The 15,306-nt window shown below is 38.8% G+C and overlaps 1 protein-coding gene and 1 pseudogene across 1 annotated transcript; both read right to left on the reverse strand.

Moving 5' to 3' along the window:
• Nucleotides 1-396: 396 nt before the first annotated feature.
• On the reverse strand, nt 397-4,165 carry LOC125200292 (annotated as a pseudogene).
• A 184-nt stretch (nt 4,166-4,349) lies between these two features.
• LOC125200293 (golgin subfamily A member 4-like) lies at nt 4,350-12,518 on the reverse strand. Its single transcript, XM_048097968.1, is given in 22 exon segments — nt 4,350-4,466; nt 4,706-4,878; nt 6,150-6,209; nt 6,304-6,416; nt 6,766-6,960; nt 7,210-7,280; nt 7,474-7,507; nt 7,509-7,582; nt 7,654-7,737; nt 7,927-7,995; nt 7,997-8,191; nt 8,277-8,299; nt 8,435-8,501; nt 9,167-9,316; nt 9,553-9,655; nt 10,568-10,629; nt 10,785-10,868; nt 11,114-11,152; nt 11,246-11,354; nt 11,479-11,572; nt 12,045-12,104; nt 12,400-12,518. Coding segments are annotated over 21 exon segments (1,974 nt in total). The 5' UTR covers nt 12,103-12,104; nt 12,400-12,518.
• Between the last annotated feature and the right edge of the window lie 2,788 nt (nt 12,519-15,306).

A 15,306-nucleotide genomic window follows, 5' to 3' on the forward strand; every position in this document is an offset into this window, starting at 1 on the left:
ATTTTGTTGCTGCATTTTGTGGCACTGATTTCAGGAGATCTACCTTTTGCACTTGTACTTATAATTGTTAACCAATACTAGTATAAATTGAAACTTATCATTCCTATTTCCTACAATAATATATTGTTATTTTGTGTTAATTCTATTTCTCACAAAATGCAAAACGAAAAATGGCAATTAAATTTTAATTAAATTGTTGTTGCACTTGGTTGAATTCTTCCTTTTTCTAATTCATTATTACGCCATTATTAAATTTTATAACCTTTTACTTGTATATGCATACACATGGCATACAAATAGTGGGGTTGGACATTTTTGTTCGGATTTCGTTTTAATAAATTACTATGATTTTTTTATGAAATAATTTATTATGATGAATTATAGACACAATGCAAGTTTTGGGAAAATATACATAGGATCTATGATGAACAAAATTGATTTTCTACTATACAATATCAGAAGTTTTGGCTCGTCTTGGCAAAGAACGCATCGATTGGAATGTGCTTACCCTCAGAAGGAGAAGATCTTTTCTGCTTCTTTTTCTTTCGATTGCTCATATCGCCCTTCTCGGCGAATCTGGCACAAGTATTCAGCGTTTCAAGTTTGGAAATTGTGTAATATGAAACTTGTGATGATAAAGCTGAATGAATACAGATGAATCAATCACCTTAGGTTAGGAGGCTTGACAAGTCTGTTTCTGTTGATTGACTCCTCATCTTGCAGCCGCTCGGCAAGATGGAAATCAAAATGCTCTTGCCTTTCCTCGATAAAGCTGGGAGGAAGTTCGGCTCCACATACTGAGCATTGGTAGTCATTCAACCAACATATGGTATCTCTGGGATTTAGTGAAGACCCTGCCTCGCCATTGCTGCAGTCTCTCTTATGTTGATCAAAACTGCTTTCCTCGCACAACCCAGACGAAGAATCTCTTTCTACTAACCGACCAGTTCCTGTTGGAAGGAGATCTGCCGCAGCTCCAACTGTGTCGTGATGACAAACCTATCACAAAAATGTTCAAGAAAAGTCTGGTCAGTGTTTTAATAAACAAAGACGGTCTGAATTAGAATACCATGACTTTAAATACACACCTTTTCATTCAAATTGTCAATCTGGAGATTAAAAGCTTCTCGAGTTTCGGATTCACTGTGAAAATGCCTTGTGCCCGTGTGTTCAGAATCATGTATCTGGTAGGTATCTGCAAAATCAATTGATTCAGATGGCTCGTGTATATCACCACATAAACTGGACTCTGTGTCGATGATGGCTAGAGCATCATCACAGATAGTGGACTCTAACTGCACTTGAGCTCCCAGCCCTCGTCGCGAAGCATCATCTGCCCCCAGAAAGTTAGAAAGTGTCTTTTGTTTAGGATCAGCTGCAACACCTTCTCTGCCTTCACCGAAGTTTGACATCCAGTCTAATGCAGAATATGGATGAATAGCCAAGATCAATGTATGAAGTAGATAACTGATAAAAATGTTGCAATACGTATAAAAGATTAGTATTGGTCCCTACGAAAAATTTCTTAAAAGATCACAATATTATAATACCAAATGATCCTACCCATTAGTCTGAGTGACACCGGAAGTTCAGCCTTGAGCAGTTTTTCGCTTGTTTCAAAATATCCTCACTTGAGCAAGTATTATATGAAAGAGTCACTGCCCGAGTTCGAACCTGGAGTATCCATATTATAGATAAGAAAAAATGCAACAGTATTTCATCAGGCCTCATTCGGTAACTTGATTGCCAGAGAGAGTACAAATGAACTCACAGGAAACATATATACATATAGAGCACAATCTCTACAGATGTGGCTCATCTATCAAGAATTACAACAGTGCATCAAATCATACCTCAAAACTTGATGTTTTCAACTTTAATGTCAATGTTCTTCCACGGATGCCTTCTTTCTTCAAGTCAGAAGAAAGATTTTCTGAAAGATCAACTGCAGAAAGAATTTTTCCTTGATCAGTTGAGAATGTGACTGAAGACTGTGCAACAAGCAGAAGGTCAATCTCAACTTTTCATATTAACATTAGAGAAGAGAACACATAAGGTCGATCTTAATTTTGCATATTAACATTAGAAAAGAGAATACATTGCACATACAGAGACCTATATGATTAGGGATACATGATGGGAAAAGTTGAGTGAGCTTTTTTCACCTAATTTCTGGAATATTGATGCCTTGTCTCCTGTAGGCGAGAAAGTTCTTTCGGTACTCATACTTTTCCTCTGGGACGCTTGAGGTGTATCTGTCCTCCCAATTCCCAAACTGACAGATAAAAAGAAATCTGCAAAGGAAGCAAATAATTTCTAATCTAATAGGAATGGTATTGTAGAAATACTGAAATAATACAGCAGATTATGAAGAACTATGTGATATACATCTCAGAATGATCAGCTTAACTAGTTGAAAGAGCATCTCAAAATCCTCCAGACCAAACTCGGGAGGATAACCAATACCAATGGGATTCTCACACAAACCCAGAGAGTTACAAGAAAGAGAGTACAAACCTGCAGATGCGTGAGAAAATAATGCACAGATGAAACTACTTTTCTGCAGCATTTCCTCACATGTTGTAATTCCAAGAACTCCTTTCAAAATATTTTCAGTAACCTTACCAATGCCCCCAATCTACAAATGGACACTTGGAATGAGGATACATAAGTCTCAACTTTCAATAATATTATCACAAAGAGATAGAGAGGTACCTTCCTTATAGGTAATGATGATATAAATGTTACAACAGCAACACGCTCATTTGGCAAAACAAACTGACCATTTGGCTTATTGATATCTGAACAAACCTGTGTAAACGTAGGCAAATAAAGACATTAACCAATAGTACTAGTGGCGCAGCCACATGGTCTTCAGGTGGGGCATTTGCCCCCTCTCAAGCTTTTACTGGTACTATATTTTGTTTAATAAATTTGCAAATTTATTCATATTTCTTTATAAATGCCCCTCTCAATTCCTCAAATTTTCCACATGCATAATTTTGCCCCTCTCATTTTCCTCAAATTTAAAATTACATACTAGAGTATGGCAGTATGCTAATATGTGAAGACCTAATTAATTGTGATACATAGTAAGACATGTATAAGCACTTGTCAATGATGGGTAGAGTATCAAAGTTAGTCAAATAAAGCCATTGTCATATTTGCTCAAAAGCTTTACTCGTGATTTCTAGAGAACAGATATAGAATTCAGCAGATTCCACTTTCTTCCCAAGTAGCATTAGATAAAAGCCTCACTATTACATAGGCTCCACAAGTTAGTTTTGCTAGGATCCTAACTTCGGATTTGATTCACCAGGAGATAATATATACTAATACTATATGTTATAAGTTTTTAATATCTAATATATAACTCCAAAAGAATGGCAGATTGGTTTTATAGTCTTACTCCTGGACTGGTATAGAAGATGTCAAAAGACTACATTAGTCAAGGTGAAATAACAAGTCACTCAGAATAGTTTTCACAAAAACAGTGAGCTTGTTATGAAAGACACTACATCTAATAGAATTCATAAATCATGAGCCTATCATACTACATATTAGAACAACAATTTCACCAGTTCCGGATAACCCAGGCAAAAGTTTGAGTTATGCATTACACAGTGGTGACATTTAATTAAGCAACCAAGTAAACATAAGTCTGATGTTGTCACTAAGCACCTTGCGAGCAAGCGATTTGGTGCCACCCCAGCACTACATGTGAGCCCAGTCTCCTTGTGAACACTTTCTCTGAGCTCTTCAGCCACCTTTAGAAATTAATGATAAGGAATTTATGAAAATGAAAGTAGAAAAAATAGGAACCAGAATTGAAATAATAACAAACAATGTTTAACGGAATAGATATCATCATGACATACTTGTCCACCAGTCATTCCTTTTCATTGCAGAAATTTGTTATATCTAGGTAAGCCTCATCCCAAAATTGCAGCTAGAAAGTTGGGATCATACCTCTCGAAAACTAAATGCAAACAAGTGCATAGAGGAATTCAGTAAAAAGTGTAAATATCCATATCAAAGACAACCCAGAGGAAAGTGCAACATTTATAACCTTTCCTAGTTAAACCGCTAAAATGATTATACTTCTTGAAGTCTGTTGGAACAAAATTAGTTCAGGACACAGTTTACGTGCAATAAATCCAGGCATTGCAGCTCTAACCCCAAATTTCCTGCCTACAAAAGACAGTTGTGCCTCATCATGTAGCCGACAAACTGTATTACAAGATCAACCAAGAACCTTCATGATCTATTTAACCCTCATTCAGATGCACCAACCTCATAATTAGCTGTGGATAGCATAGACATGCTACCAACAGCCATTGGCTTGCCTTTTAAGAAGGATTGCTCAGTGTTTCAACGGCTGCATAAAAAGCATCCATATCTACATGTAACCAAATCCTTGACAGATCACGGGTGGCTTCCAATCCTGCAATTTTTCTATCAGCAATCTGCAAAAGATGTTTAAATTCCCATTAGAGTTCATAATATACGTGGCCTCAGTAGGATAGACTACCCGAAAAAGGCTTCACTTGTGCAAATTCCCCCACAATGAGCCTATTCATATAATCGAACTTCTCACGAGTGAAGTCTATAACTTTTGAGACAGGCATAATAATAAGAAACTCCCACACATTATAACTGCTCATTTCAACTCTTCATCATTTTTCCACCTGTGACTAATTCATACCTTCCGATGGTGTGATAAATCTGAGTCAGTAAGCTTAGCAAGCTGCGCCCGAAAGCTCTCGATTTTGTGCTTCATGTAAGCTTCTTTCTTTTCCTCGTGTTCAAAATACTTGGATCCCTTGCTCATCTCATAAACCACCCTCTGCACTTTCTCCTTGTCCACCCCTTCCATCCCTAGAAAAATAAAATTAAGACCCCATGAACTGAATCGCCTAAATGAACCAAATAAAATCATCAACGGAAGAGATGACGAGCATAAGTCCAGTAATATTATATTGGGGAGATTGAATAGGAGTAATATTGAAATTTGAAATCAAGAGAGATGAAACCTGCTTTAGCGTTGGTATAAACAGTATTGTAGGATTGCCATGGTCGAGCGGAATCATTCCCTGAATTTGATTTTTCATCATTTTGAATTTCTTCCATTGTTTTGGTGAAGCAATTGAGGATTTGAGGAGTGAAAGACAGAGTTGAAAAACTCAATAATTTAATTCACTGAATTGTATAAAGCGAGAAATACAGGGTTCTCATTACAAATCGAACAGGCGCCAAAATTAAAAAATATACGAGGGACCCAAAGGCAAATATATACCACACAATTTTAAAACTAAATATTCAAACTGAACAAACAAAATTTTCATATTTTGTTTTTGTTTGTTTAAATATCAATTCAGTTCCAAACTTCCAATATCTCCATGATCTTTCAGTAAGAAAATGCATCTTTTCGCTTTTAAATCGTCATAAGACTATATAATACACTTTCTAATTTTATAAAATATTTTATCTCTCTTGAAGTGGAACCCATTTTCTATTAACCATACTTTAATTATCTTTTAACTTTCTGTCTTTATCGATTAACATTAAAATCCATGTTATCTCGAAGTATCTATTTCTATGAAAGAGAATGTTTTCAAAGTGAGATAGTAAAACCAATCGTATTCATGCTTTAGTTCACGGTGTTTGAAAGTTGTGAGATCGACTAGAATCTAACCAAAGTTATCTAATTCTAATTCTTTTTAAAATATATGAATTATAATTCAAATGATACTTTCTCATTTTATTAAAACTTGTGTCAACCCAAAATGGGCTATTTCTATGAGACGGAGGTAGTATGTTTTATTGAGAAACGCCCTCTATATAGAAAATGATTCCCCATGTTAATGTATGATGGAAGACATTACATTATTCATGAGGACATATTAGCTTTAAGTAATGGAAACAAATCATTTTACTTAAGTGTATTGACAGAATATATTTTGAAAAGAGGGAAGTGCCATTTTAAATCCATGTAAATGAGGGCTCTGGAATTTACAACTTGTGTACAGAGCAAGTAAATACAAACTTACATGGAGTACTATTTTCACACTGCTTTGTTTTAACTAGTATACAAAATTCTGCTTCAGCTATAAGTATAACACATGTTGAAATTTCTTTACTTCACTTACCACAACACTCCTTGAGGTTCTGAGCAGCAAATATCAAGAGCTCCACCATCTCAAATCCAGCTGCAGAAACAAGATCCACTTTCTCTTGCCCAGACTCCCGAGCGGCCCCACTTATTTCATCCAATGATCGTTCCGTTTCAGCCAGCCAACTAACGGGAGAGAGAGCTGCCAAGGGCTGTCTTCAGAAGGTTTGCTTCTGCAATAACTTGTTCCAAATCTTCGGAACACCTCATGTCTTCATCTTTCCCTGCATCCGACTCTTTCACCCTGTAATAAATATGAAGAAACTCTCAGTTGTTGACTTTCTAGTCAGTATAGAGCGCTAACTGGAGCAGAAACAGTCACCTTCAATAGGAAATACGGAGTCTTCGAACAGAAGAAAGTAGATGCTCCATACTGTCCAGGCTCTCCTTAAGAGTGGCATTTTCAATCTTCATCCTGTAAAAATAGTGACACAAATTTTGTTGGTAACTTATGATTCATAGCAGTAATGGAGGATACGGAAGAATGTTATATGTTTAATATAGTCTACGAGCATCTGTTTAAGATGTTATTCATGGAAATACCACAACCACCAAGCTGGTGGTAACCATCACTTTCTAATATCCACTCTAACCTTACGAAATCCACTTGATGTGGTTTTTCGTTATGTAGATGTGCCAATATATCACTTCCATCGGAGCCTCCGACCCAACGTGTTAAGTAAGTTTTCTTTAGCAGACTTTTCAATTTCCCGTCTTTCTCCGATACCATTCTTCGTTCTGCAGTCTCCACCGGATTGATTCCTTGTACTTTGTCCTGACTGATCTTTCTGCAGTCGTTGTACCTTACGTTATTATGATGCTATGATACATTACGGCAGCAAAATAAAATTTCGAACAAGCACACAACAGTAGATGTTAAACCAATGAGCAAAGGGGAAGAGCAGTTCAGCCCATGATCAAATCATTATTGTGACGACCAAAATTAACAGTTGCAATAGAAATGTATATGTCATCACAACAGCAATGAATAAGAAGAAACATTATAGCAAAGCTCATCATAAAATGAGTGAACATACGGTTGTAGATTATATAATTCTTGCTTCAGCTGTGCTAACTCCATAAGAGCTTTCACCTTTTCATTCGTAACCTAGACCAACAAAAGATTATGAAGTAGAGCATCAGATATGTATAAACCATGAAATGCATGGCCAGAGAGAATATAGGTTTCATAATGAAATGCAGCAATGCCCTATTTCTGAAGGGTAAAGAATCATTATATTGACTATCTGAATAAGAAACTGGGAGCAATAGAGATGCTAAAAGTAAACATTCAAAATCACCTGCATTAAGTTTCTCTGCAGTTCCTCGATTTTTTTGCAAAGCTGCATTTACATCCCTCTCTAATAGATGTCTTTCTTCTTGCTGCGACATAAGTAATAATGCTGACACCTGAAAATCATAGAAACAACATAAGGTTGATGTTACAGTGCTAAAACCAGGGAAGGAGTGTTTTAGAAAACCTTATCGTGCAATGCCAAAGCAAGGGCTTCAGATGCATCGCCAGTTTCACAAGCACTTGGAATTGGCAAGCCCGGATGACTTTTCTGCAGTGTGAGGGAAAACTGTTGTTATGCATATACAATTATACCAAAACACCAAGTATTCAGCTACACTTTCTTGACAAAATGTTGAGCTGATCTTCGATACAAGACGATATAAACTGTATTGAGAAAAAAAACTACTAAAAGGTGTAAAGACATATGTAGATATAATAGGGAATAACAAGAACATGCCTCAGTGATTGCAACTGGACTAGAATCGGCACTAACATGGACATCCCTGCATTCACTCACGTCAAATTCTCTCTTGTAGCTGAGAAGATCTCAAATCGCATTCTCTGCTCGTTTCAAGTTGCTTGATCTTCTCAACTACCAGATCGCTAATTGATTTTAGCTCCAAATATCCCTCATCAAGTAAGCTTTTGATACCGTTTCTGAACTGAGAATGGTGATGAGATAATGCCGAAATCCACTTTTTATTCTTCTCTTTTGAATGGATCTGCAGTTTACGCAGTTTTTAAATAAGTAGCAAGCAATTACAACTGGAAATTGTACGTCTTTTACTAGAGATCAAAATGTCTTACTTTCTTCCTCTCCAAATCACGGACTTTCTTCTTCAAGTGGGTTTCAATTTCCAGTCCCTAATCATCAATACATAATAATGTAACAGCTATCAACAATGTGAGAACAGCAGATGCCATGCATGCCATGCATTAAAAGAGTGAAGAAATCAGAAGCTCACCACTCAAGCTTGTTTTGTAAATTATCAGACGTCTCCTCAGAGTTTCAATCTCGGCTTCGAGAGAGTTCTGCCTGAAGGTAATTTAATCAATAAACCTCAAAAAGCAAGTCATAAAATAGGTATGTTTATATTTTGAATTCCTTCTAGCTCTTAGGCAATACTAACAACCATACATCATGCACGATTCTTCTGCTGATCAACTGCCATTAATATATACCCAAGCACTGATTGAATCATCGATCACTATTTCAATTTAAGAAAAACAGTAAGAAACTTCCCTACATATATCAATTTCTTTTTTTTCCAAACAATACAATGACACATATACATACAAGCACCAATTCCTTTCCAAATCTCACTACCCGAACCATCTTCTCCTACAACATCCTGAATAACTAGGCATATAGCGAAGATCGCCGCAACATTCATATGTTGAATAGCTTATGCCACACACCTGTATTAGGTAAGCTCATAACCTAATGATTGGCTCTGAGATGAGTCCCAATTAGATGCAGGCAATTGACATCAAAATGTAGACAATGGCATACAAGTTCTAGAATGAAGTGGGAGTAGCAATATGACCCAAACACTACAAATATAACTTAAATAACACCACAAAAATAATAACTCGCATTCACTTAGGATATCAGGAAACATAGGAACAGCTAAACGAATCAACTGAAATTCAAATAAGCTAAGGGCAATTATCATTTATTACTTAGTAGGACTTACAATGTAATTGGAGGTTGAAGCATCCTCATCATTTTGGAACCTCCATGTATCCTCTGAATCATTCAGAAGAGAAAGACATTTCTCTTCCCAACTTCCATCAGTGGAATCATTAAGGGAATCTTGTCTGATGCTATAGAATTTATCAATCACCTATTATGAAGAAAGTAAATCCTTAAAAAGCAGAATTTATGAATGGCAGGATTTGAGCAAAACTGATTGTCTAAAGTTGAAGACATGATTCTCAGTTTTCATAAAGGGATCATTTTGTAAGTGGCAGGACCACAATGCTCAGATTACATGCTACATTGTAGGAATAATCAAGGTAATGTAGTAGAGGTTAGTTTTGTTTCAAGTTCCAGGTGGATCATAAGAATCTAGGCAACCACCTGTCTGAACATCTCATTCTGCCTTTCGTGCTTTTCTAAATCAATACGGATATTTGCTGCTTGTTCCTTTTCTTCAAGAAGTTCAGCAGTCAGCTCTTCAACCCTGTAGGCAATAGAAAGTATATTTTAATATGTGTACCCTATACAGGACTCTTTTTTCATTTGCAGCCAAGGGAAGTCATATGCGAGATGAACAAAAAAGAAGATATCATACACATATCAGCCAAAATTCACGAATGTTTTTTCATACATTTGGTAATTTGGTAATACATATACAGATTTAGTCATAGTTGGGCGATGAAATAAAAGGCAGAAAACAGAATGCAAATCCAACATTAAAGATCACATATAAGTCCTTATCCTAAGCAGTGGTTTAACCAACTTGTACTTTAGCATGCCATATTCCGTGCAAGAAGAGCTAACAGTATTTTTTCTAATTCCTGCACTTCATATGAATAAATTGGTAACAAAATTTTTTGAAACCAGAACCTCCTACATGGCCTATGTCACTTCATGGAAGACAAGACTATCATTTGATACTCAGTGCTACAAAAAGTAAAAAAGTCCCTTTACTCTCATATAGAACTTCAGTTAGCACTGTAATTTCGGTCTCAAAGGCGTTCCTTTAGAGTGCTCCACCTGAGGCCCAAAGTGAACCCAGGTGTGTGACTGTAGAATAGCACCCACCTTTGACATTCTAAGCAACAACAGGTCGTACTACGGGAACCTTTTGCCACAGGCGCCACTTTAACAACTATTAACTACTATAATCAAAAAATTTGTGAATAGCATTTGCTCTATTAACATATTTTAAACTAAGCTACAATCCGGATAAACAGCCTTAAACAGAACATAGATGCAGAATCCACTCAATTTTTCATGCACCCTCTCCATAAGTCCATATCAACCATTATCCCAACAAAACATCACAAAATAAAAACAAAAGTTCATCTTGAGCTTTAAAACATGGTTTTAGTAACCAGGGAAAACGTATACAGAATATTATACACAAGACCTTCTCTGAAAATTTGTCAGCTCCTGCGGCAGTAGCTCCTCTCTCTCTTTAGCCTTTTCAGCCTGTCCAAAAGAAGTTGGCTTAAACTGGAACCACCAAAAGACCCACTATGCTTTGCCAACAAAGGCACCTATCGTAAACCTTACAGCCTAAGGTCTAAGCTATCATCAAAGCTAAGGAAGGGTAGAGGAAGGACCACAGGAGAAGAAAAATTAACCTCCATTATTGCATTATCTCGCTCAGCAAAAGCAGCAGCTACACAATCTTGAAAAAACCTAAGCTGATTCTCAGCTTCGACATTCTGGTACAGAAAGTAAACAATAATACATGAGTCTTGAGCATGAACTTTTCACTAATATCTTTAACCTTTTTTAATTTTTTTAACCAGAATATGGCGATGATATCAATTATCAACTTATAAAAGAAAAAACAGGTACTTTTGGAGAGAATATTTTCAGAAGTTGAACATCAAAAGGTAGGGTATACTGGAAACGTGTGTTTAGATGAATCAGTGCTACTTATGCCATGATGGAGAGAGATATGTACCTTTGACACTTCAGCCTTATGTAGATCGGCTATTTGGCTCTAAAAAAAGTTACATGCAAGACAAGATGTACTTAGAAAGAATGACAGAAATCCACACAAGTGGAACTAATCAATCAAAACAGAAGATCTCACTTTAATGCGATAAGCTTCGGATAGCTCCTCTTGAAGATTTTGATTTTGTCTTATGCAAGTAGCCAACTGTTTTTTCAAGTTCTCGATCTCCTGCTCCAACCCAGCTGTCCTAATTTGAGAAAAATAAAGAATGCCGTCATTATTGTTGAGAGAAGAACATAATGATCCATTATCCTCGTATATATGTGGCATTAATTGTAAGCAGTTCACTGTAATTGGTAAAATAGTTCTACCTCTGAAAATGTAAACGTGTTGCCACTCCAATATAGGCAGGTCCAGCTTGTTGCATACACAACTGTTCAATATCTTTCTGCAATTCATTACGTTCTGCAGAAGGGATCAACATAACACCGATGAGCAAAATTAAGTCCAAGGTACCAGAATATATTTAGTCATCGTAGTCAACCAATAGACTCTCAACATCAAAGTCATAAGAAAAAAATCCTCCAATCACCCACAAGAGGTCACCTTGTAAACTAGAATAGCCAGGTTCAAACATTAGACTAAATGAAGTATCTTCAGTTCAATCACACCGACATACTACTATATTTTTCACACCCTTACAAGAAAAATTAACTTTGTGGAGTTCTCAATATTAATCGGACTCCAACAAAATACGAAGATTGACAAAGGTTTGAGAATCTCATGAGTGGTTTCCAGAAAAACTGAAGCTTCTATTGCAGGCTGCAGCTAATAATTTCCATTGTTTCTCACAATCAGTCCCAACAATTTAACTAAGAATGTAGTATCATTCTAAAAAAGAAACAGAAATCTTGACACAAGATATACGATAGCATACCTCTCTCCAACTGTTGAACACGAGCAACCATCGATTCATAATTGGGATGCTGATCCATGGCTAAAAAACAGAGGTTCAGCAAAATATACTAAATTAAAGACACAAACTAAACCTGCAAGCCCCACATATATGACTTGAACACCAAAATTAGAAAGAACAGCTTTAATTGAAGCCCAATTCAAGTCCTGGCTGGGAACTTAAATTATCCAAACAACTAACATTGTCAACGAAAATTTAGGTTCTTCACGAATTAGAAGATAAACTTATTCAAGAAAATTCAACCAATATCTTTTTCAAGAAAATAAACAAGAAGCACAAACGAAAAATTGAAATATGACAAACCATAAAAAGTTACCGGGAAATCAAATTATTGATTCGGAGCTCTGGAACCGGGCGTCTGTAATTCGATTCCTTGGAGCCCGAATGAGGAGGCGGAATAATGATTGTGTCCTCTCTGTATTTTAACAATTTAATCAATTTCACATAAATGAAATCTTTTCTGAAATGTTAGTATTTTTATGTATTTTCTTGAGTTGGGCAAGGAGAGATAAGGGTGTCTCCTACGGCGCCCTTTCCGTTCGCCCGTCGGGGACGGGCGACCCGACGGGCGCCATAGTGGGTGGGAAGGGCGCCCACGCCCGTCCCGAGTGCCCCTGCGACGGGCTCGCCCCTCCCGTCGACGGGCGAGTGGGACGGGCGCCACTGCGGCGAAGGTCGCCCGTCCCACTCGGACGTCCGACATTTTATATTTTTATATATATTTTTTTAATTAATAAATAATAAACTCTATAAATAGGGCTTCCCCAAATTCATTTCACTCACCCCACTTGTGTTAACAAGTTTCTCTCTCTCTACACATTTCATTTCTACTACAATGGAGTACAACAGAAACTCCCCCACCACGAGCGGAGGGAACACACCCTCGATTCCCATCGGCGCGGAGGGAAATTTTGCGGGAATGAATCCCCAAACGGGGATGAATCCCCAGATGGCGGGGATGGGCGGTATGCCGACGATGACTCCCCAAATGTTCTACAATATGTACACTTGACGAGTCAAACGGGTCGATGATGCCTGGGCAATGGGTATGCCTAAGCAAATATGTCTGGGGATGGGTGGGACCGGCGGGATGGTTGTATGCCGCCAAATATGGCGGGGATGGTGTGACTATGCCGGGGGCAAGCGGGGATGGAGTGGGATGTGCCGCCAAATATGGCGGGGTGGGAGGGATGGTGCCCGGGGGCAAGGGGGATGGGCGGTACGCCGCCAAATATGTCGGTGAGTGGGTCGATGCAAGCACAGAGCCCGAGGACGCCTGGGAATCTCGCTCATCGCCATATATAGATTTGTTGGCCGATGACTCCCCTTCTTCTGCTCCGGAGACTCAGCACGCCGGCATCGAGACTTTCTTTGAGGATGTGGGGCTATCGCCGATCCGTGAGACTCCCTGTGGAGGAGGCGGGGCCTGTAAGGGGCAGGAGAAAAAGCAAGGCCACGGCCAGGAGCGCGGGTAGGGGCAAGGGCAAAGTCCCGAGCTCTTCCTCACACACGGGGATGGGAGGGGAGGAGGGTGTGGATGAGACTGAGCGGAGGACGATCTGGACCGTGTGGGAAAATGTCGCGCTTGCGAAGGCATGGGTCGGTGTTGTAGAGGATCCCTACACCGGAGCGAACCAGTATGTTGACCGAATGTGGCATCGCATCGGTGCCGCCTACGCGCCAACATACCGCCTCGGGGCGAAGCCTTGCATCCCCGAGATATGCCGGAAACAGTGGCTCCGGTTGAGGCCTAAGCTCAGTCGTTTTGCCGCAATCTACCAAAACAACATGCGCATGGTAAGCAGCGGCATGTCTGAGGATGATGTGCGGAGACAATCCTTAGCCCAGTACCCCAACAAAGACTTGGGGATCAAAGAGTTTGACCAGTGGGAGGCCTTTCTCATGGTCAAGGATTCGCAAAAGTTTGCTGTGGGTGTCGAATCGGGCTGGGAGCGGACGAAGATCAACTCTTCCGGTGAGTACAAGAAGCCAGGCAGCTGGTTCGCACGAGCTCCCCGAAGCCGAGGAAGTGGCCCCGCTACCACGAACAGACACTCGCTCGCCGTCGTCGCCCCGATGGGGCAAACAGTCGCGCAACGCGGATGGCGAGGGGAAGCGGTACGGCAGCGCAATGGGTCCTACGAGGTCGAATCGGAGGTCCCCGTCGGAGAAGATGACGACAGCCTCGCCCGCGCGCAGCAAACGAAGACCCTGATGCAGATCACTTTGAAGTGGTATAACACGTACAATCCAGTCTTGAGAAGGCTGTGCAAGGAGATGGTCGACCGATGTCGGCGCGATTTAGGGATGCCACCCATTGATGATGATGGCAGCGGCACGGGCGACGGGGACGAGGACGAGGAGTGAAAGCCGAGGGGATTCTGTAATTTTATTTTTACTATGTTTTTTTTTTAAATTATGTAATTTTTTTAAATTATGTAATTTAATGTAATTTTCGTATTTCCCGTTCGTATCCGTGTCGAATTTTATTTCCGTGAATTTACATTTTATTTTCGTGAATTTAAATTTTAATTGTGAATTATTTAATTGTGGGAAGGGCGAGTGGGAGGGGCGAGTGGGAAGGGCTAGTGCAGTGGGAAGGGCTAGTGATGTGGCAGTGGAATGGAAGAGGCTAGTGCTGACGTGGCATGGGAAGGACGCGTGAGAGGGGCGAATGGGAGGGGCGCCGCCGGAGACACCCAAGTATAATAGAATCAGAGAACTCTTATACGGAAAAAAACATAGTTGCCGAAGAAACAAAAATGACAATTTGATTTTTTTTTTTTATATTTTCGGTCATTTAAATTCTTAGCAAATACTCAAAAATGACAATTTGATTTTTTTTTTATATTTTCGGTCATTTAAATTCTTAGCAAATACTCCTACTTCCTCTCTACTAATATTGCCGCTTCCCTCTCTGTTGATGTACACCACCATAATAAATGTTACATTAATAATAGTAACACATAATTTAAGAAATACTCCCTCCGTCCCAGATTTGTAGTAACATTTTGCCATAAAAGTCCGTCCCACATTTGGAGTAACATTTAGAATTTACCATATTTGGACATAAAATTTTACCTCATTATTCGCTAAAATTACACTCAAATGTCATTATCTACATTAAAATAAATCAAAACAAAAATAACAAACCAAAAAGTCAAAAAGGGACCCACCAACTCACTTAATTTATTACACACTCCATCATCTCATTTCATTTATT

The sequence above is a fragment of the Salvia hispanica genome, unplaced genomic scaffold, assembly GCF_023119035.1.
Source record: "Salvia hispanica cultivar TCC Black 2014 unplaced genomic scaffold, UniMelb_Shisp_WGS_1.0 HiC_scaffold_892, whole genome shotgun sequence".
Lineage (NCBI taxonomy): Eukaryota > Viridiplantae > Streptophyta > Magnoliopsida > Lamiales > Lamiaceae > Salvia > Salvia hispanica.